The sequence below is a fragment of the Caretta caretta genome, chromosome 1 (genome assembly GCF_965140235.1).
Source record: "Caretta caretta isolate rCarCar2 chromosome 1, rCarCar1.hap1, whole genome shotgun sequence".
In the NCBI taxonomy this organism is placed as follows: Eukaryota; Metazoa; Chordata; order Testudines; family Cheloniidae; genus Caretta; species Caretta caretta.
The window spans coordinates 192,037,809-192,060,903 of record NC_134206.1 but is presented as its reverse complement, the minus strand read 5'-3'; the positions used below and the strand labels follow the sequence as shown (position 1 = coordinate 192,060,903).

Here is a 23,095-nt window from a genome sequence, read left to right as displayed (position 1 = left end):
CCTCAATGTGCAAACCTTTTTGTTGTTGTTGTTTTTTGTTTTGAAGACTTCATTTCACAGCTCTAATTTTTGGTGATCACCTGAAAGGTAACACTGGCCACTCACTGAGCAAGCACATCTCCCTAAGATCACCCCAGGCTTCATAGTGAAACACTGACAATTTGTCGTTTAAGAAAGCTACTGTAGCATCCACCTCAATCCTGCTGCTCTGAGCCACCATCAGATTAGTATTCTTCTTTCCTTTGGCCTTATCTACACTAGTATTTTCTAAAAATTTCCTGCCATGCCCTAGCAGGGTGGTACACTAACATTTTAATCACTATGTCCTTCAGACCTGTCCAGAGGATGTGGTAGTGGGGGCAGCATGGTGTAGTGCCTAGGGCACTGGCCTGAGAGTGTGGAGACTTGGGTTCCATTCCCGGATTGGCTAATGAACTGCTTTGTGATCTGGGACAAGTCACTTCATTTCTCTGTGCTTCTTTTCCCTCCTATCCTTTGTCTTGTCTGTTTAAATTCTAAATTCTCAATAGCTTTGTGCTAGAAAAACCTTGATCTATGCAGGAAATAGCCCGACTTGATTATGTAAAGAGTTGTCACTTTGGATGGGCTATCACCAGCAGGAGAGTGAATTTGTGTGGGGGGGTGGAGGGTGAGAAAACCTGGATTTGTGCTGGAAATGGCCCAACTGTTGATCACTTTAGATAAGCTATTACCAGCAGGACAGTGGGGTGGGAGGAGGTATTGTTTCATATTCTCTGTGTGTATATAAAGTCTGCTGCAGTTTCCACGGTAAACATCTGATGAAGTGAGCTGTAGCTCATGAAAGCTCATGCTCAAATAAATTGGTTAGTCTCTAAGGTGCCACAAGTACTCCTTTTCTTTTTGCGAATACAGACTAACACGGCTGTTCCTCTGAAACCTTGATTATCATACACATTGTAAGGAGAGTGATCACTTTAGATAAGCTATTACCAGCAGGAGAGTGGGGTAGGGGGAGAGAACCATTTTTTCATGGTCTGTGTGTATAAAAACATCTTCTGTATTTTCCACAGTATGCATCCGATGAAGTGAGCTGTAGCTCATGAAAGCTTATGCTCAAATAAATTGGTTAGTCTCTAAGGTGCCACAAGTCTTCCTTTTCTTCTAATGGCAGGTGCTATCTTTCAAGAGTGCCTAATTCAAAAGGGCTCTAATCCTGGTTGTGACCCATAGACTTTACTGTAACACGAATAAATGATGATAGTTAAAACACTAATGTGTTGTCTGCCCAAGTGTTCTCGCTGTTAGTAGGATGCACTTATAAACACAATGCTGGGAAATTCTTGGAAAAATACTACTACCAACTAGTGTTCCCTTTATTCCCCCCTCCCCCAATCTATGTGGAATGAGAAATGATGAAAGCACAAGTTTAATTCCTAAGAGGGCAGTTGTACTCCAGGGGAAAAATCCCTGTAAATAAAGCAATGTCGAAAATGTTTATGCATACAGAGTGGGACTCAGTGTCTGATCTATAATAAGCAGAAGCAGCAAAGAGAAACACAGCCTAGACATTTGTGTGGCTGAACAGGCTCCCTGTAGGTAAATGTGAAATGTGCAGTGAGATGCTGGAGGGAACTTGCGGGAGTCCCTTATTCCAACCTGTCGTTCAGTTTTTGTGGCAGAATTTGAATCACTTCCCTGCCTCTGATGGAATCACCCCCTGCCAAAGATGATTTATCCTTTTGGCCCATAAAAATACTTGTGGATAGCAACATTTGCCCTTGGAATTGGTAAGATTGCTCTGAATGCTCCTCAAAAAACATACATGAGGGATTGAGAGCCTTGGCTCCTCTCAGCAAGGTCTCTATGCCCCACCATTTCAAATCATGCAAGTTAAACTCTGTGCCTGTTCCATCACTGTACTCCGCATTCCTTTCAGGAGCTGCTACATTGGAGAGCTTGCAGTGGCGCAGACATACTGATGCAGCTGTGCCACCATAAGATCTCTCATGTAGCCCCTCTGTGCAGATGGGGGAGAGCTCTCCAGTCAGCATAATTAAGTCACCCCCAGCGAGCGGCGGTAGCTGTGTCCATGGGAGAAGCTCTCTTGCCGACATAGCGCCGTACACACCACCGCTCGTGCCGGCGTGACTTGTCATTCAAGGAAGTGCTTTTTTCACACCCCAAGCAACATAAGTTTTGCCAAGGTAAGTGGTCGTGTAGAAATGGCGTAAAAAAAAAAAATCCGGCAAAGGGCACTTAAGGCTTTGCCAAATGATGTTGCATTCTTCTTTGACTATGGGAAGTTTTTTTTTTTTAAGTGTGACAAGAAAATGGATAGAGCATCCAGACCTCCTGTGTCTGTAAATGCATATAATGATAAGCAAGTCTCAAATGCCAGTGTACTCCACTCCTAATTTTCAGTAGTATTTAGAAATTATAAATATCTCCTAATTTTGCTCCAATGCACATGTATTGTTATGTACTACATATACACGAGGTAAAATCAATGTCTTACGTGATCTAGATTATGTCTGGAAATGCTATCAAAGGCTCTTGGGTCTGAAATTCAGAGTCTTATTCTTTCACTGGATGATATGGCTCTGAAACTGTCACAATCTGCCTTGAACGCAGTCAGGCAAAACTTCAGAATATTGATTTGAATTTAGACACTTAAAAAAATGGAACTGTAGCATTAGATGGCACTTCCACTTGTATTGTTCTGATCAGACACAGAGGTAAGAGACTGCACTTACTGGTACAAATTGAAATTACCATTTGAAAATCCCTGGACCCAATTCTCTGTTTTGTTGAGATGTGATTGATGCAGAGTGGGACCAGTGGGACAAAAGTGGCATTGCGTTTCTCCATATTCAGGGCTCAAAGGGAAGCAAGAAGCTTACTGAATTCCAGGGAGGCAGTATCTGTCTCACTTTGGTATTTCATATGCATGTTTTGGGGGAGTTACCACTATTTTCTTTTTCCATTTCAAACCCTGATGGAGCAGTTGCCCAAAAATGGCAGAAACAGACACATGGATTCAAGCACCTGACGGCTACACTCAGAATTGAAAGTCCGAAATGAAAAGTTGCCCACTCTACATTCTGAGTGAGAAGGTAAATTACAACCCATAATCGATAGGGACCACATCCTGAAAGAAATCTTTCCTGAACCCCCTCTTCTGGCCTTCAAACACCCCAGACTCAGCAAGCTCATCGTCAGAAGCAAGCTTCCCACACACCAAGCCACACCGACTCAAACCAGCACCAGATCCTGCCATAACAGATGCAAAACCTGCAGGTATATATCTCCACTGCTATGATGATCAGTACCCCTCCACAACACATCTTACAAGATCCAGGGTCCTTATCCAATGCACTAAATGCCTAACAACAACAATGTGGGTAAAACCAGACAATCACTATGCTCTTAGATGAACTCACACAGAAAAATGATAAGACAAGAACACCCTGTCAACTGGGGGCGAACACTTTTCACAAAATGATTACTCCATATCTGACCTCTCATCCTCAGAGGAAACCTGCACAACAACTTCAAAAGATGAGCCTGGGCGCTTAAATTCATCACTTTGCTAGACACTAAAAATTATGGTTTTAATAAAGACGCTGGATTTATGGCTTCTTACAACAATTTGTAACCCAGTAATCCCCCTTTTTGTCCTGTGACTGCAGAGGCCACTTTGCCTTGAATAGTTTCTCACCATAGGTGTTAACTACACTAAGCAATCTGTCCCACTTTTTCGCTTAGACACACTGAATACCTTTACCAGAGCTGAAGAAGAGCTCTGTGTAGCTGGAAAGCTTGTGTCTTTCACCAACAGAAATTGGTTCAATAAATGATATTACCTCACTTGTCTCTGGGAAGGTAAAGTACGTTTATGATTCACTGCCCTACACAGCAGCTGGAAGAGAAGATAGCTTTGGAAAATCTCTTAGTGATCGGACTGGACTCTTCCCTCAAAAAAAACAACATGGTATACAAAACATATTGTCTTCAGGAAGTGAGAGAAAAATCAGGTGAGACATTGCAAGATTGGTGCACCCAAACAAGTTTGCCAGCTTGGATTGTGAAAGGATGCAAATTTTGCAACATTATCATCCAGGCAATTCTTAGTAAGACAGAACTAACATTGGACACGTTATGAGACTGTTTGTTCTACATCCTCTGGGCCTGTGACTCTATGAGCAAAGTGTGTGTCTGTGTGGTAAAGTCATGGAAACCTATAGTTACATCAGGACAAGTTTCAAGATGTAAGATTCTAAAAAACTCATATGTGGTGTGTTGTTATCCCACCCATGAGGATTCTTGGCTTGATCACCATTTGGGAAGAACACCATAAATCTGGCAAGAAAATATACTAGATAGAAAAAAAATACATCATTGCATCCAGATAAACAGATTTAAAATTCAAGTCAGGTTAAGGGAAGACATTTGCTATGCTGCACAATGCAAACATACATACAACCAAGGTGTGTATTGCAGGTCTGTCGGGCAATGACTACAAGGAAAGACTATGCTGATTCAGAGGGAACTCAATATATTTATGTGATTGGAGGAGAGTTCATGGCCTGTCATAGCCACAGTGCACTCTAACTAGAATTAGAAGCGGATAGGGAATCTCTGGGCTTTTACAAACAGCATTATCTAGAATGTGATGATAAAGGTGAAGGTATGAAAAATGAAGTTGTGAAGATGAAATCTGAAGCCAAGTGAAGAAGCTGGAAGATGCTCTGAGACAGTAGAATCAAGACTTCAAGCAGCTGCTGACTGAAAAGAAAGTAACTGAAAAAGAACTCCAGTTGGTACCGGGAGGAACCAATAGTTTTAGAAACCTGAAGAATATAATGGTGCTTAATATATGTGGAGAATCCGCATGCAAGTGAATATTTGATGGCAAACATAGACAACATAAAAATAAAAACTGCTATTGGAAGAACTCGAGGTGCATTGACAATCTATGAAGAACAGGCAGTACCAATAATACACAAAGATCTTGCCTTTCATTCCAGGACATTGAGACACCATAAAAATAAACAAGCAGGTTGTTTATGGAGAAAAAAATTGCACAAAATGACAAAAGAGCCAAGAAAACTGGTAAATGTCCCCAAATAATATTAGGCCTACTGCATAAACTGTTAGAGGCTAGGCCAGAAAGCTGATAAAAACATTATGTCTGTACCTTTGTGTGTGCCTGAATTTACTTCTGAAAGATACCAATATTTTTGATGGTGTTACTGTCTGTTTTTAATAGATTTTTGCTTTCTCCAGTAACACAAATGCTCAGAGATAGGAGACTAGTTCTGGCTTTGAGTGCATGGAGGGGATGAAACAGTAAATCTTGTAGCCACTTGGAATTCACCAGTGGTATCAGTCAGATTTAAGAAAAAAAAATGTTTTTGAAAAAGCTGCCAGAACTGGTACTGCTACTGAGGTAAACAGCAGACTAATGCTTTTAAAATCTGATTTGACTGAAATCTTTCTCCATTCTTGTGGTAACAAAGGTCACTCTGGATTTTCACTGCTGCAACTGAGAGCAGAATTTGATGCTATGCTTTCAGTGGGTATGGTATGTCCATTGAGAGTTCAGCTCTATTGCCATTATTAACATCTGTTAATTTAGTTTTAAACTGGTTAAAATTAATTCACATAGCAATTGCTTTTTTAAACACTTAGGGGCTGTGAACTCCCCTCAAGCTCCTAAAGGGTGGAGGCTTCTAAAAAACCCAATTCCTCTGTAATGGTAGAGGAAGGAATTTGCAGTCACCTGTCTGTGCCTTGCAGCGTTGGGGGGAGGGGGAGAAGCAGAGGGAGCAGAAGACCATCTGGCATAAAATTGTATTATTCAAGACCAATCTTGGAAGAAGCAAAGCAGGCAACTACTTGGCCCCAGTAGCCAAAAACTCGGCTCACAAATTTTTAATTGATAGGCTAACCAACACACAGCCAGCTACAATCATCATCTCTCCCAGAAGCAGCACAGGCTGGGAAGGCAACTCATCCTTATAATCCCAACGGACAATAACTTCCCTTCCCTGCCCAGATCACATACCAGGTTAATAAAATTCTTACATCTCAGTATTCATAACGTTATTACATAGCCACTCCACGTCTGTCACAGAAGCTATTCTGATTCTGGAAGATGGATATTATTTTGATTTCTCCCTTTAACACTCTCTCAGAAATATGACAGATTCAGTCTCAGTGACATTCTTTGACAACTTTATTTTAAGTCAGTGATAGAAATGACTAGTAAATTTGGCTTTCAACATTTTTTTTGGTACCATACTACTAACATGCATACATTTTCACCTTTGGTTAGTTGACAGCTCAAGAGACAGCACAGAGCCAATTTTGCAAACTCTTATTCAGGTGAGTAATCCCATTGACTTCATGGGGACTACTTGCATCAGGAAAGTCTTCATGCAAAAGTAAGGATTTTCAGGGCTGGGCATAGGATAGCATAGCAGTGAAAGTTTACCAGTCTACTCTCTCTCAGCAGAACAGGGCGGGAAAAAGGTTGTAATGTTTTTTTTCTGTATGTATAGTACACTAGAAATAGAGGTCTTGAACCTCTGTACCTGCTGTCCTAAGATAGGCCTTTTGGGATAGGCAGCCCAGGAGAATACTCCTTATGATGAGGGATAGTGTTCCCATCTCTCTCAACAATTCCCAGCTTTTGTCTCATCCTGTATTTTGAGGGAATTCTCTGGGACTGCATAAAACTTAACTCTAAATGGGGTTGGCGTTTCTATCTTGACTGAACATTAACCAGGGCAGAACATAAAAGGGAGAATGCATTCCAAAAGCCAAGTCTTCTTGCAAGCTCTGTTTCAAAGCTTAGCCACAGGGAAGAGAGGGGCCCACTGGGCCTTAGATTTTTCTCCGACAATTATGCGTGCGACACTTTCGGGCGCCATGTCCTTCTGCTCCTGCCATCAGTGAGGAGAGGCAGACCCTTCACTACGTGATCTCTCGGCATCTTTTTCTTTCATTCGACAAAACAGTGCCTCTTGAGGCTCTTTTGTGATACTGGTGTCCCCATTTCACATATGCATGAAGACCCAGCCTACCCCTCATGAGCCTGGATTGAGTAAGGGACATGTAATGAGTGGAGCTGGCCCCTTGCCCCTAAGTCCTGGTTGTCTGAAGGATGGAAGAAATCCTACTCCTGACTTCTGGTTGCCAACCCACTTGTCACTGGAGGAGAAGAATATTCCTGTGGACCAGGAGCCTCAGCCCTGTCCAGGTAAAGGTGGGGATTGGTGACAAGCTACCTGGTCAGTACAAGGCCAATAGATTGGCACAGGATCAACGCTGGGAGAAGGCTGCCAGCTTGGTCGAGAGCATATGCTCCAGTAGGATGCAGGGCTGAACATAGCCAGTACCTGAGGCTAGGCCACAGGGACACAGCCATAGCCAGGCTGGAAGAATGAATTGGACTCAGTGGAGAAAACCATGAGAAGCAGAGGGACAGACGGCAGAGCCTGGGATCCACCACTCTGAGCTTACACTGTACCCAACCATCAGTGACCACCAGGAACAAAAGGGATGTTGTTTTGGGACAAATGGACATAGGGTGGCTGTAGTTTGGACTCTTTGTTGTTAGTGTTACTCAGTATATTTAAGCATTGGGGACATGGCATATTGTGCTGCTGCTGGGGTTGTATGTGTGACTCCCCATAGGGAACTCTGAATAGTCCTGTTTTCTGAGTTCTGTTGCTGCCCAGATAGTCACTGATGGTGCATCTGAGTGTGTCTTTCATTCTGGGGTTAATTCCTGCCTCCCCAAAATCCATGTTGGCTATTACCTGTCACCCTATTATCCTCTAGGTGCTTACAAACTGACTGTGAAATAATGTGTTCCACTATCTTTCCAGCTATGAAAGTTAGACTCACTGATCTATAATTCCCTGGGTTCTCTCTGTTCCCCTTTGTTAAAGATAGGTACTATGATTGTCCTTCGCCAGTCCTCTGGGACCTCACCTGTCGTCCATGAGTTCTCAAAGATAATCGCTAATAGTTCCGACATTGTTTCATCTAGTTCTTTAAGTACCCCCGGGTGAATTTCATCAGGCCCTGCAAAGTTGACTATGTCTAACTTACGTAAACAGTCTTGAACTTGTTCTTCCCTATTCCGGCTTGCATTCCTTCCCCCTTGTTATTAACATTAATTGTGTTAAGAATAATAAGAATTGTGTTATCCCTTTTAGTTGAGATTGAAGCAAAGTAGGCATTAAGCATCTTAGTCTTATGTGAAAGCCTGGTTCCAAAAGCTCAGGTGAATATTTAAATTCTACCCACCCACTTTCTGTAAGAATAGAAAGTGAGAGTATGAATGGTGTCATGAGATATGTTTATTTTTAGTCTCTCTAAATTTGGGTCCTAAGCTTGACAATATCCTTTGGAAGGAAGCAATGGAATGAATGACAGGCAACAGAACATCATTTCACCTTTTGATGTCCAGTGTGGAAAGAGATGACATTTTCTTTATAAGAGAAATCTCCTGTGAACATTTGCTCCAGTCCTACAAAAATGTAGTGCTATCATTCACACTACTCTTGTCTCGAGGTCTACCAGTACCTCTAAACATCCCCTTACTTTCTAGGATTCATATAATTTTCCAAGTTGAAACTTGGCATGCATGTGCCTATTACCATGACACTTTCCCCCCTTTGCATATATTTCTACTTAGTATTTCACAAGTGTTCATACAAACCAGTAATTCTTTTTTTCTCTTATTTTTTTCTGTTCCCTGAAAACTGGCAAAGTTGCAAGTAAAGCTTATCTTTTATGACTAATATACATTTTTGTTTAGAAATAAATAAATTCAGGTAAAGTCAGTATAAGTGTGTGTACTCACTCATTTTTACTGCATACTTAGCAAATGATTCACCCTTTATGGAGAAAATGCCCAGCTTAATTGCAATTCCATTTCATATACTTTCCTAATATATTCCATTGCCATTTTAAGTCACGTGTTTTTCTTGTTATGGAATTTGTACCTAGCCATTCCTTAATTAAGATTGCAGCTAAGTTGCTGTTCAAAGCTGAATTAATTTTGCTTTCTCTCTAGTTAATCAGATAGTCTTTGTGAATTTTCAAGTAATTATTATGTTAGAATTGATTAAATGGTTGAAGTTCAGTTTAAAATAAGTAACTTTTCATCCTTCATTCATCCTCTTTATTTATTAGATCACTTCCCTTATTCCTTAGCATTCATTTGAGAAATGTTATGATGTTGGTGAATACTGTACAGCATGGAAAGCCTTAGGTATTTCTTTCTTTAATGAATTTCCCATACAGTACTTAAAATTACCAATTCCATAGACTGGCTGGCTCAGGGCATAGTAATCAAACATGCAGATTTTCCCTGCCTGGTCACCAGTTCTAAGAGTGGATGTGGATTGTTGCCATTTGATGTGAGGGGCTAGTGTCACAGTTCAGGGCAATTGCACCTGTGTTTTCCCACAGTGGTCCCGCAAGGGCACCTGCTTTCAGACTTCCAGCTACCTAGCCATTGCCTCTCAATAGAGGAGACCTGCACCCATCTCCTTTTGACTGGGCTGGGGTATTTCCAGGCTGCACAGTTCCCTGCCTATACTGTGGTATCCCCAGCAGAGACAGGCTCTCCAAGGCCAGCTGCTTGCTTTCTCTTCAGAGTTGGTTAACAGTTGTCATTGCTACAGTTATAAAAGGTACCATGTAGCACTTCTTATACATGCCTTCTTTTATTCTTAAGTTTAAAAGCATTACAGAGGAAATATATTAAAAAAATTAAAAAGTACATGCATTCTAATTAGGGTTGCCAAGTGTCCAGTTTTCGACCTGAACACCAGGTCAAAAAGGGATCCTGACCGGGCCGTTAAAAGTCCAGTTGGCAGCGCAGCAGGGCAAAGGTAGGCTCCCTGCCTGCTGTGGCTCCGCATGGCTTCCAGAAGCAGTGGCATGTCCCCCTTCTGGCTCCTATGTATAGGGGCAGCCAGGGGGCGCTGCACACTGCCCCTGCCTCAAGCACCAGCTCTGCAGCTCTCATTGGCTGGGAACTGCGGCCAATAGGAGCTGTGGGGGTGGCGCCTGTGGACAGGGCAGCACGCAGAGCCACCTTTGCATAGGAGCAGGAGCAGGAGAAGCAACACGCCACTGCTTCCAAAAGCTGCTTGAGGTAAGTGTCATCCAGAGCCTGCACCTCTGACCCCCTCCCACACCCCAACCTCCTGCCCCAGCCCTGATCTCCCTCCCGCCCTCTGAACCCCTCGGTCCTAGCCCGGAGCACCTTCCTGCACCCCAAACCACTCATCCTCAGCCAGAGCCCTCACCCCTGCTCGCATCCTTAACCCACTGCCACACCCCAGAGTCCCCTCATGCAACCAGAACTCCTCTTTTCTGGCCACTCCCCAGATCCTATGCCCCGCCGCCACCCAAGCCTTCACCCCCACCCCCTCCCGCACCTCAGCCCCCTGAGCTAGCCCAGTGAAAATAAGTGAGTGAGTGAGAGGGTGGGGAGAGCGAGTGACAGAGGGGGAGGAATGAAGTGAGGGTCAGGGCCTCTGAGAAGGAGCGGGTCATGCGCAGGGTTTCGGAGGAGGAGAAGGGCAGGGGGTGGGGAAAAGGGTGTTCAGTTTTGTGCAAGTAGAAAGTTGGCAACCCTAATTCTAATAGGCTCACCAGAGGTCACCGCAACTCTGACAAGGATTTTGTGAGGAACTATCCTTCAGACTTCCCACCCAAGGGGGATTCCTTGTGGTAGCAAGTTCATCGCAGTTTCAGCTCAAAACAAGCACCCAGTCTTATGAGGCCTCAGTAGGCCCAGTCCTTCCAACTTTACCCGAAGAACTCGGGCATTCTCTGGATCAAGGGTCCTGTCTATTTGCTGGATCAGGAAGGAGGGCCTGAGACAGTTTAAAACCAGGCTATTTATCCAAAAGCCTCATCTCTGTCAGTCCCTGGCAAATCCAGTTTGAACTAGTATATATCCATTCCTCTTCAGAGGGGGGTCTTCAAAGTGTTTCTAACAGAGGAAGTATATTCGCCCCCCCCCCCAGTAGAAAACGTACATACAATCCCACAATAACACGTACACAATCACATTTTAATACAATGGACCCCAAAGGTATTCACCTTAATTCAGTAAAGTTTATCTAAATTCCAGAATGTTGGATCAGGATATTACAGGATATTTTCAGTCTGTCACAGCTACGTTCTGAAGGGCTCAGCACCTAGCAGTTCTCATTATGAAACTTTAGGGCCAAAATGTTGACAGTTGAACATTCAACCTGCTGAATTAAAAATAAACAAAAACCTGGCTACTTACTTTGGTGCCTAAATGGAAACTGAGCTCTTTTTAAAATCTGGTCTTGATTCTGGGTACAGTGGGTTTTTTTTGTTTGTTTGTTTGTTTTTTGGGGTTTTTTTGTTTTTGTTTTTTAAAGAAAATGTGGCCCTATGTGGCTTATGTTTAATGAGCTGGTGGTGTCGGTCCAACTTATGGTGGCGAGGGATCCACCTCACAATATACGCCCAGGAATGGCATGAATTAGCAACAGAGGTTGAAGACTGAAGCAACATGCAGGCAAAAGCATCCTGTCACCCTTAAAGATGATCCCATCAGCACAAGGATGCCAAGCATATTGGCAGGGCATCACGGAGAAGTTTGTACGGGTGCTGCTGTACCTATTAGATGCATAAATGGAGGGTTTCAGGTCTTCTAGACTGGTTAGACCTTTTGCAAAAATTGAGTTTACATTTGACTATGTGCTTTAAAAACAGTGATATTTATTTTGATTTTAAATCTCTAAGATTAGATGCAAGTTTGTGTGGTACAATTAATTAAAAGTACAAATCAAGCTCCATAGACATTAAAAAAGCCTTTTTGGAAGCAGATTGTGATTTATAGTCCCAGTGGATGAAGTGATTGATTATTTCTGTAGTTATTTCTAATAATCCTGTAATATTTTTCATCAGATAGAAAGTTGTTTTCCTATTTTGTGTGAGATCATGAGGTCCAGAGCACTCTGCCCTTGTGTAGTAATCCTCCTCCCCCCACCCCGCATCGTCCTATTACAAGAATGTGTCATTTTCTTGTTTAGAAAAGAAAAATGTCTGAGATAAAATTTGTGTTTAGGAAGGATTTTAATCTCTAATGTATTTTAAAAAAAGTATAATGTTGGCAGAAAACCGTAAATCACGCTTATGTCATTCTCTAGATTGATTTTATGGAAGCTAGAGAGAAGATCGTGCCATGTATACTCTGTGATTTTACAGAATACCAGTACAGACTATACATTTTGATATACTGTATTAAGAACAGAAGTTTTACCTTTCCTTCTGTTTGTGAATCATATATGTTAATCATTCTTAACCTGAGATTTATTCTTTGTCAATACATGAAATCCAAAATGGGATCTGAGTGGATTGTCTCACTTGATATTGTGTTCCTGATTGCATAAGTCTTCTACTGTAGATATGGATACAAATCCAAAATTTGTTTTCCAGGAATAATATCTGATATTTGCTTAAAATAGTAACTCTCAGTATTTGGAAAGCTGTGCCCCTTAAGCAAAATGAAACCAATTGCACTCCCTGCAATTCCATCGTCTGATGATAAAAGCCTACAGGGGTGCCAACTCTCATATTGTATTGCCTGATATTTAGGGGTTCCCCTCCCCTTAAACACCTTACTCCTGGAATCAAGATTCTGCATGAGACTCACAGCTTTTTTTTGGGGGGGGGGAACCCTGGAAATGTGACCCCAGTGCACCATAAATACTCAAACTAGAAGTCAAAGAAAACTTATCCCCACATATATTATTTAAAAAAATTCTCATTTTGGGGGGACATCCTGACTCATGATTTTTGAAGGTTTGAGTTTGGCAATACCATATATCTCTTAATTTATATATCTTCCATGACCCCCACTCCAACCCCACTGTGGGAAACACTGATATAGATATTCATAATAATATCCTTCTGCTCCTATTTTACATGCTTTGAGCAGTGAAATAATTAACAATACTGACATTTTAAATTATAATTGGCCTTAAATTAAACACCCATGACTAAGGAAACTACTGCTTGAAAGTTATTGTTATAGGCTCTCTGCAAACTCAGGAAGACATTTCTGTATAAATTATCCTCCATATTTTGAAGGCTCCCTTTGCGATCATAACAGCTAGAGACAGCTACTTTTGGAAAGCTTAGATTCTGGAGAACAATTTAGAGGTCTGTCAGTCTGTCTCCCGGTGCATGTGGACAATGTCGAACACTCTGGGAAATACTGCCTTAAAATGCATTATTTCCAAGCTTATTCCTGCTGGTTAGTTCATTCAGTAAAAGGTTCCCAGAAAGTGATTACTAAGTGGTGGAAACACAAGTGGAATGAGATGAATGTTTAGCTGAGTGAATGTGTAGGGATTGTTGGGAGGTATTCACCCAACTCAGGGTCTAGAAGGAGAGAGAATCCATTCAGCTTTCAAGAACTGCCCTCCTCTTCAAAATAAAACAAAACTCAAACACAGGTTTTTGCATCCTGTGTGGCTATTTTGTGTATTTCCATAGTGTAAACTGAAGTGTGGTTAAATTTGTGGATGATGCCAAAATTAGAGAGAGGTAGGAAAGAGGGCAGAACCAAGCTACCTTTTCTGTGTTATCTCCATGGAGCTGGTAGAGGACAAGGTATATCCCAGTCTGCTCACTACCTGTCCTTGTGCCTCCCTGTCTCCAGCTACTCTGCATGCACACTTACCTAACACATAGTGGAGTGGCAAAGGACTGTGGCAGATAAAAATGGCTTCTGTTAGGCCCAGGTGTACTGTGTAAGCAAAAGGCCGAGAGTGCCCCTCCTGCAGTACTGCATCCCACTCTTCTTTGAGGATATTTCCTTCTTTCTACAGCTCTTGTGCTGTGTTGCCTAACAGCCAACATGGGTTGGCACCATGTACGCAACCATGGGTGCTACAGACAGCAGTAGCCAGGGAATCTTGCTGACAACCGTGACCAGCGGAACTCCCAGGGACGTACATCTGTGCTTCTTGACTTACCTGTGTACATCAGCGGAGGGTTGACCCTGTGTCTTAAAGTACCGGATTGGGACTTGAGACTGGCTCTGCCACCAATGTCTTGTGTGACTCTAGGCAAGTAACTTAATCTTTCTGTGCTTTAGTTCCACATCTGTAAAATGGGGATATTTCCTTTCTCTTTATTTTATTGTCTGTTTAGATTGCAGGCTCATCTGGGAAGTGACTGTGTCTTTCTATGTACATGCAAAGCAAATGGATACACAGTCTTGGTGCAAATAATAAAAGTGCATTCAATCCCCCACTTCCCTTGGCCACAAGATGGCTACCTAGTGACAATGTGGGCTGTGTCCAAAAAGAAATCAAAAGAGTGACCTGCCAAAAGTATACAATTCCAGAGCTGGCACAAGCTCTGTAATTGCTATAGGGAGATTAAGCAACCAAGGCAGGGAGGGAAGGTGTCCACAAGAGTGTGTCAATCCAAAGAGGTGATCCACAAAATGAAACGGTTCAGAAATTGTGGCTCTGTAGTGATCCCCTCTGGCAGACACATGGAGTAGCACTGATGAGCCCTAGCAGGAGCTGCCTGTAACTCTCCTCTGGCAGATCCAGAGATGGCCTAATTTGGGGCCTATGATGAGGGAAACAGAGCAGACATTTTAAAAAAAAAGTTGATTGATATGTTGTGGGTGGAAACTTCTGATAGATCAGAAAGCCACAAAAGCCTTAGTGCCACTAAAACAAGCAGGGCTGTGGATAGGGGGACTAAGGGCTAATACACAGTAGTTTCCATAGGCTATCTCAAAGAGAACATAGTAATTGGGATATGAATTATCTTAGCCCCCAAATCACAAAATTCCTGAAGCAGAACAGGCTACAATTACCCTCGGCAGCACAGGGATTAAGAATGAGATTGACAATTTATATAATAACTCTGCCATGGAAGTATTGAGCTCTGATAGCATTACTACTTTTGCAATTGTGTTCAGCCCAGGAAAGAACAGTAATTGAATATTATCAGATTGTAAATGGATGAAATGTTGAACTGAGAGTCCTGAGCTATGTGAATTATGTCATCCTTTATTGCAGAGGCCCTAGGAGCTGCTTAATGCAGCATGTGAAGGGGGTTGCTCCTGTGATTTATTAGTAGATAGTGTGTGTTTGATTTGTATTATGCTTATTTTTACACGTGGCACCACAGAAAGATCACACTGTGTGAAGCTGTGAAGGAGCTGAACACAGGGTTATGAAGGAGCTGCTTGTGTGAATGCTGGACTCTGAACGTGTAACTTTAAGGCCCAAATATTTGTAACCAGATTGGTCTGGGACTTCAGGGGGAGTGGAAAGGGTCCTGAGAACCGACAGGCAGCAAGTGAATGAAGGGTAAGAGGGGCTCTTTTACCTGGGAAATGTACCTGGGATCTTTGTTCTTTTAAAAAGCAGAGGCAAGTGTGACTGGGACAAGGGTTTTTCTCAGGTGTGCTTAGGGATCTAAGTAGCATTATGGTTTGGGGTGGGAGGCAGTTTTGACCCACCTTTAACAATTATTTTTGAAGGAGGGTGACTAACATCTCTGCTCCTATGAGCCTTTGTAAATTACAGGTATGATTGATTTTCTCCTGCAGATGAAGTTTGCCTTTCCGCTCATTATCCTAGGGCTTGGAGCCAGAGGCAACTTTTATTTTGCACTCTGTTTGCTCTTTCTCACTCATCCCATTTGTGAGATGTTTTCCCATCTCTTCAGAGAAGGATGTTGCAAACAGCATTAAAACAAAGCAACCTACATTGAAGCCGGTGCTGCATTTTTTCATAACGTTTGAGATTTTTTTTCTTATGGTTTGGTTCCCAGTTTTGCACCTCCCTCCTCTCCTCCCTCCCTCCCCCCACCCCCCGCCCGGACTATGACCACTTGATCACTTCTTGATCTGTGTTACCTTTGTACTTTTAAGTGGTAGGGGTGCACTAGGACCCAGCGAGCTGCCTCTGAAGCAGCCTGCAGAAAGGCAGCTCAGCAGACTCCTCCTTATCTCCAGTGTCAAACTTGACATCAGCCTGCAAGCGGAGCATGGTAACTTCTCCTGCAATCAGCGCTCTCACATCAGTGGCATGCTGCATGAAGATATGCTCCTCTCCCTGCCCTCTGCACCAGCAACATGGATTGTCACATCTCCATCCTCCTCCTTCTCATCTGCTCTGCGCTCAGCTGCGTTGGGGAACTGATTCTCCATCCTACCAACGAAGGTAAGTAAGCCAGGCACAGATAGAGATCCCAGCGGTGACTACACTTTCCCTTTTTCTTAACGTTGGGATCCTGTTTAAAACCGGGTCCGCACCATTTTTTTAAGGTGGTCCAGCGTGATAACTGTTTGTTGAGCGGGTGGACTGAGATTTTCTTTGATTGAACAAATGAGTGGTAAAAGAAACCCTGCAAAATCAGATGGTGGCAGCTGGAACAATTATAACTTTCAATTGCAATGCATAATGGACAGCAGTGTACACAATGCTGTGTGTTAATTTATATAAAGGGGAGGTTGCTTTCTTCACAGTCGTCGTCTTATAGCAAAGTTTAAAAAAGAAAACGTAGCTCTGTTCGTGTGAGCAGCTCGGTGGGGGTGGGGGGAGCATGACATGTTTGGGTGGTGACCGTGACCCATGACACAAGTAAAGGGAGTTTGGTCGTTAGATGGAAGAGAGAGAGAGCGTATCCGTGTGTTTCTGTAGTGGCCGGATTTCACAGACGACGTGGAAGTTGTATATTACATCTCACAAGGTGATGGGCTGCTCCGTGGTACAGGTTATAATGAGCATAAGTAACGCTAATGGGAACCATGATAGTAATGCCCAGTGTGCTTGTTTGCATATAGTGATGTGTATGAAAAGTATATATTCTGTGCTGGATAGCCCAAAGGATAAAGGAGGGAAGGAAAGACTGGGAAAGAAAAGGAAGGAAAGAGAAGTATAGAGAATTTTGTGTTTTCTTCCCTTGAGGTTATATTTTTAAATGCCTTCCCAGCTACACAATTATCAAATTGATCTTACTGTTTATTCACAATTAATGCATGGAATATAACTCATTTATAAAGTAGTCATTTAATTTCCTAATGTTCTCTTTGTATCTAATGTACCTAATTTCTCAGCATCTTTAAAAAAAATACAAAAAACTTACAGCACCTGTCCTTTTTCATGAATTATTTCCTTGCTCATAACTAAACCACAAACCCTGCTTATATGCATAATGATAGTAATATGATGAGTCTTGGTTTATTTCATTTCAGAAACTTTTAATGTAATAAAAAGCAGCCAGTGGTACTGCTCCTTTTAGATAACCTATTTTTATTGCTGTAACAATTTAATTTCAGGCTTTAATTCAAAATAGTCACCTTTTAAAAAAAATCCCTAAACAAGGCATTGGCATATCGTTCTTGTTAGCTTTTGCTAAGTTAATGTGTGAAATTGAATGTGATTAAAATACACAAATTTCAGCAAAATAATTATACCCATTGGACAGTCAGTCTTGAAAGCTAATTTAAAATCTAAGTTGAAAAAGACATGGCTAGCCATTCCCCATGGATAAATAGAAGTGGTGCCACAAGACACTGGACACAGCCTCTGGGATCAGTGTGTCCAAAGCAACTTTTATCTATAAAATCCAGAGGTCAAAAGGTGATGAAGAACTTCTCACAGCGAACAATTGTACAAAACCTACACCTGCTTGATATATAGCATTTGCATACAGAAGAAAATATATTAGCTATTAAGATAATTATTTTTGGTGCCCAAGTAATGGTGATGAACTGAGTGACGCCCTAACTGCTTTTGGAGTAAGGCAATTATTGTGTAAAGCTATTTTTTTTCTGTAAAGGGGAAAAAACAATTAAAAAAAGATTAAAACTTTACAAATCCAAGTAATTCTTACATCAGCTCTTTCTATTGCTGGGAAGAGTCAATTATATAATGTTATCATAAAAAGTATAGAACAGCTGTAATATATATAGTCTGTGTAAATATTTTTTGTATGGAGAATGCTTCAGAGGTTATTTAATAGAACACACTTTCAGAGTGTTGTGCACAGCTAAGCCTTTCTCCAGCAACACGCTATTTTATAAATAGTGTCGCCCTTCGCAAATGATTTTGGCTCATAAAAACAAGCATGTTCGCAGGGGTTACTTTCTGTGTGTGTTTTTATTACAAAAGATTCTTCACAAAGTATGTAGTTCTGTTAGGCAGTAAGCAGAGCAGCTCCGCTTCCATGATACTTGCAGGCAGACACATAATGTAAACTAAGATAATAATTAAGGCAAAAAGAATTTTGAGAACTGAAGTTTGCTAAAATATCACTAATTTTTCTTTTGTTGAGAATTGCTGGTTTTGAGATTTAATTTAAAAAATTAAGGAAAGTGTGGGGAAAAAAATTCCTATGCAATACGAAATGTGTACTAGGTATAGCTGTCCAAGGAAGCTTCTAATAAGACAGTGTTGTACATTATGACTCCTCCAGTTTGACTTTAGTTTTTTTTTCTTTATCATTACTTTACAAATCTTGTGCAAGATACAGTATGAAATAGATGTAATGTTTTCTGCACAGCCAACGGAAGCGACAACAAAATTGGACAGCAGTGCTTAATCTTCCAGATTGAGTATTATTTTTATATTCCTTCCCCATAATGGAAACTAGGTGTTTCTTCTAAAAATAAAACTAACTTCCAACAATTTAATATTTGTGGTAACTTCGGAAGGCTTGAAATAGATTTTTGATTTGTTTACCATATATTTAGATGGATACAGTGAATTTAAGAATTTGAGTTTTTATAATTTGCTAACATGAGTCACACACACACATTTGACAATCTATTATCAACATGCATTTTAAAAATCTAAGTTCAAAAAGGTTTTTCTTTTTTTCTTGAAATAATCTTCTCCTGATCACCTTTCTTCTTTCCCACCCCTTTGCTCTAAATTTCCATGGCCAGCACCCCACCCTCCCAAATAAAAAGGAAGTTAAGGGGAAATGTATGTTTATATGATTTTATGGTAATTATTTAGAAAAGTTTTCTTTTTCCAATTGTGAGAATGAACAAACTGTAAGAATTTTAACTAAGAATTTGGTCAAGGGGTGTGTCTGGGTATACCAGTTTTGATACGTGGATAGATAAATAGAACATATGTGAGTTGTATAAAACTTACTGTGGATTAACCAATTAATTTCTCATCGAGTCTTTTAAGAAAGGATGAAACACAATCAAAATTGCTTTACAGTACATGTAACTGCTACTGTACATTAGGCATATTGAAGGTAGTTGTGGGCTACAACCAGAAATATACCAGATTTATTTTATCTGGAAGAATTGTGCAGATTTTTGTGAAAGCGTTTTTAGTGCTAAAATGTTGCTTAAAATATATGGTCATTACAGCCAATACAAACACTGCAACAGCAGGAAAAATAGCAGTAGTAATAGTTATATGTAGGTCTACTTCATTTTTAGTTATTTAATCCAGTTTGGGGGTTTTTGTGCAGGAGAGATGGAACATATGATACTTGTCACCATCACCAAAAGTTTTATTTAAAAAAAACCTGTTCTTTTATGGAAACAGGTAATTTTTGTTAAACTTGTTTCTTAAGAAATCTGCCACATACTGGGCTTTTTTTTTTTTTAAACCACACATTTCTTAGCTCTTAAACTATCTCAGTAGTCCCGAAAGAGGCTTTATCAATGTACAGTAGTGAAGTGTGAACCATTCTTGGAGTAATAGGAAAATGTCAGAAAGAATTAACATCTGAATGAGTGGATCATTCCCCAGTTTAGGGTTGACATCTATTTTCAACACACAAGCAGAAAACCCTTAGGGTGAGAATGTGCTGTGCGCTTAAGGTGCATAGAAATCACAGACACTATTATTTCAATTTGATCTAGTTTTTTTACTTTTGGAGGATTACACTTTTTCACTTAGAGGGATGCAGTTTCTTTCAAAACAGTTTATATAGTATCCAGAAATTGAATGAGTTATACAATTCTGTAATTTAATAGCTTTTTCTGATCCTTTTCAGTAACTATGCTATTTGCCTGAGGGTACCAGCAACCTTAATTTCACTGTTTTATAACCCACAACAGTTAACACTTGACCTGGGTCATTAACAGGATTATCAGCAAATTTGTTTAAGCTTTTACTGACAACCTGAATTGCTTCAATAATATTTTGACTGTGCAGACAGGAAACTTCTTGTAACTTCTCAATCTAGCATAAAATTAATTTCTTATGAAAACGATGCTGAAAAGAGGACCAAAATTGTAAATCTGTTTGCAGTACTGAGTTACAAATAGTCTCCATTCTGGTAAACAGTAAACAACTTGTAATCAGTCCCTCTTTCCAGTGTGTATGAGGTTTCATGTTTTTCTCATTCATTACTGTAATGGAACTTTGCATAACTTAGCAATTAAATTACATAGTTTTATTGGTGTGAATATTTACTGTTTACAAAGACTTATTAATATTAATGTGTTTGCTAGCAATGTCAGCTATTACATTTTTAAAAAATGCCAGTATTGTATGTGCAGTGGCATGTACAACTGACTTTGCAAGAACATTTTTATGTTTTGTTTTAGTGACATTAGGAAATATTGAAAGTGCTGGAAACTTTTCTATAGCAGTGAAAAGGAATTGTATGGGGAAAACTCCTCCTTTTAACCAGCATTATCTTACTCTGTGTCAGCTGTTATTAGATCATGACCAGTTTTGATGTATCGTGGCATAATTCCTGAAGCACTTAAAGTTCAGCGGCTGTTAATTTTGTGAGTTTAATTGCAAAAGTGTAATTATAAAGGTAGTAATTTTAACAAAAATATATTGTCTTTTTAAAGTTGGAATTTGGAAGATTTAAACTGGTGAGGTTTAAAGGGCTATTTTTTGTACAGCTGTATCGTATTCAAAGCTGCTGTGTTTTAATCCTTAGCTATATGACCAGACCAGTAATGAGCATGCTTTAATATTCACGCCATGGTGTTTGTAAAATGCAGTATTACAGGGGGGAAAAGTTCAGTGGATTCGTTATTTTGTATGCCTGTGTTTACTGAGAGGTTTTAATATTTTGAATAATTTGTTTCCTTTTCTGTTTGTCACTTTTGAATCTTTCCTGACTTAGCACATTATAATGAAAATATTGTTAAAAGGAAAAATTAAGATGCTTCTCAAAAAATTTACTTAAAATGTTTAAAAAATCAAACCATATCCAAATGTAAGGTTCTTCCCAGAATTTATTTATATACATTTTTTCCCAACAGGGCTAACCCAAAGCTAACATAAAAGTAATAACCAAAGAGGTAAAAGATTGTGTTTTAAAATTTTCAGTGTATTAAAAAAGCATACGCAGCTACAAGCTTTCGATCATCAGCTATCTGAAAATCTTAAACATGTATGACACACATCAAGTTTAGGCTGTTATTTACAGTAAAATCTTTGCAAGTTCTTGATGCTTCATGAATAACTGTAATTTATTTGCACGTACATTTGACAGGAATATTGGCATTTGTTTAAAAAATTATCATCCTTGGAATAATGCTGAATTCAGCAAATTTGCAGTCAGTATGCTTGCTTTTGATTTTGTTTTAAAATATACAACTTTTCTTCCAGGAAAGCATGTAACTACTCTTGTTCTTGTAATCCCCATTTGATGAAAGGTTCAGAAATACAGATGCAGGTGTTCGTTTCTGTTTTTAGAGATCTGGATTTTATCACCAGTGAGGGTCACTACAGAGCTGTTACCAAATGTGAGAGTACAATCTGCAGACTTTTAAACAGAGGCTGATCTAGTTCTGTTATGCATCCGATAGGTTATTATTCATCCAGTTATAATGGTGTCCTAGGCTGCCATTTGATTTCTTTAAGAAATCCTCTGGAGGAGGGGTGACATCCCTCAAAATTCCTAAAGTTCAAAGTTGTGCTCTACAGAACCAGAATTGTGACATTTATTAGAAAATCAGATAGGCACCTAAACTACTGAATTAACCAGGCAAGGAGGAGGCGGTACGCATGTTAGGAAAAGTTCACGGGCAAGGAACAAGTATCTAATAGGTTCTTCACCTTGTGAGACACAATTCCAGCTGACAGAATTTGGTTGCTCCGCTAGGCATTGATGTGGGGATTCTCCATTGGGAAAGTCAATATCAATTTTACTTTTTACCAAAGCTCTGTTAGTTATGAAAAGAAGCTCGGCTGCTGGAAAGCATTTACAAGGGGGAAAGGGTAGCAATGGTAGAGAGAAAATAAAGACAAAAATATGTAGGAAAGGGTGTTCTGCTACCCACATTTCTCAACTACAATCTTGTGGGATCTTTAATAGTAAAGTCCAAAGTAAATAGCACTAAGCAAGTAGCACTCATATGTTATGATCTAATGATAGCTGGTGTTGAGTAAGGTAATGCATGTTAAAAAGAGTTTTCCCTGTTCAGTTCCTATCTATTGCTATAGAAATGTTTCCAGCATTTTCATAATTTCTTTACTTACCAGCAAAATCACATTTAAAGTTATCAGTTTGACTGAAAATCCATTAAAGTGTTACAGCCATTTTTATTTCCAGAAACATTAAATACATTTAAAAGAATAAAAGCTATTGTTGTCAACTGCAGTTATATTCTAAATCATAAACAAAACTTTATAAACTGCTTTATAAATCTACTTTTAAGACAGATTCAAAGGGCACAATCTGATTTTGCGCTGGTATAATTCAGGAGCTGCTTCATTGAAATTCATGGGACACGATTTTCAAAAGCACCTAAGACATATGAGCTTTCAAGGAAACTTGTGTACCTAACTCTGTTCGGAGTTCTTGAAAATCCCAGCTCAAGGAATTCTTTTACCAGTGTGAAACCAATGTGAAATCAGAACTAGGACCCAAAGATTTCAGATTGCTTGTGAAACTCAGTAATAAATGGTGTGACTAAAAGAAATAAAGAACTAGAAATAAAGATAATCCTGTCTCAAAGAAAATGTTGGGAGAGAGACAAAAGAATTAAGCCCCAGCCTGAGAGACTGTCAGCTGGAATGAATGAAACCACACCAAATAAAGTCTTAAACTTGCAGAGATGTTA

General features: G+C 40.2%; 1 protein-coding gene across 3 annotated transcripts in view; it reads left to right on the top strand.

Moving 5' to 3' along the window:
* Positions 1-16,049: 16,049 nt before the first annotated feature.
* EPHA3 (EPH receptor A3) overlaps positions 16,050-23,095 on the top strand; it is a 311,971-nt gene continuing 304,925 nt past the window's right edge. For all 3 annotated transcript variants that reach the window (XM_075118146.1, XM_075118145.1, XM_075118150.1), the window contains exon 1: positions 16,050-16,253. In XM_075118146.1, the coding sequence (XP_074974247.1) occupies positions 16,166-16,253 (88 nt within the window). In that variant the 5' untranslated portion in view covers positions 16,050-16,165. The remainder of the gene's footprint in view (positions 16,254-23,095) is intronic.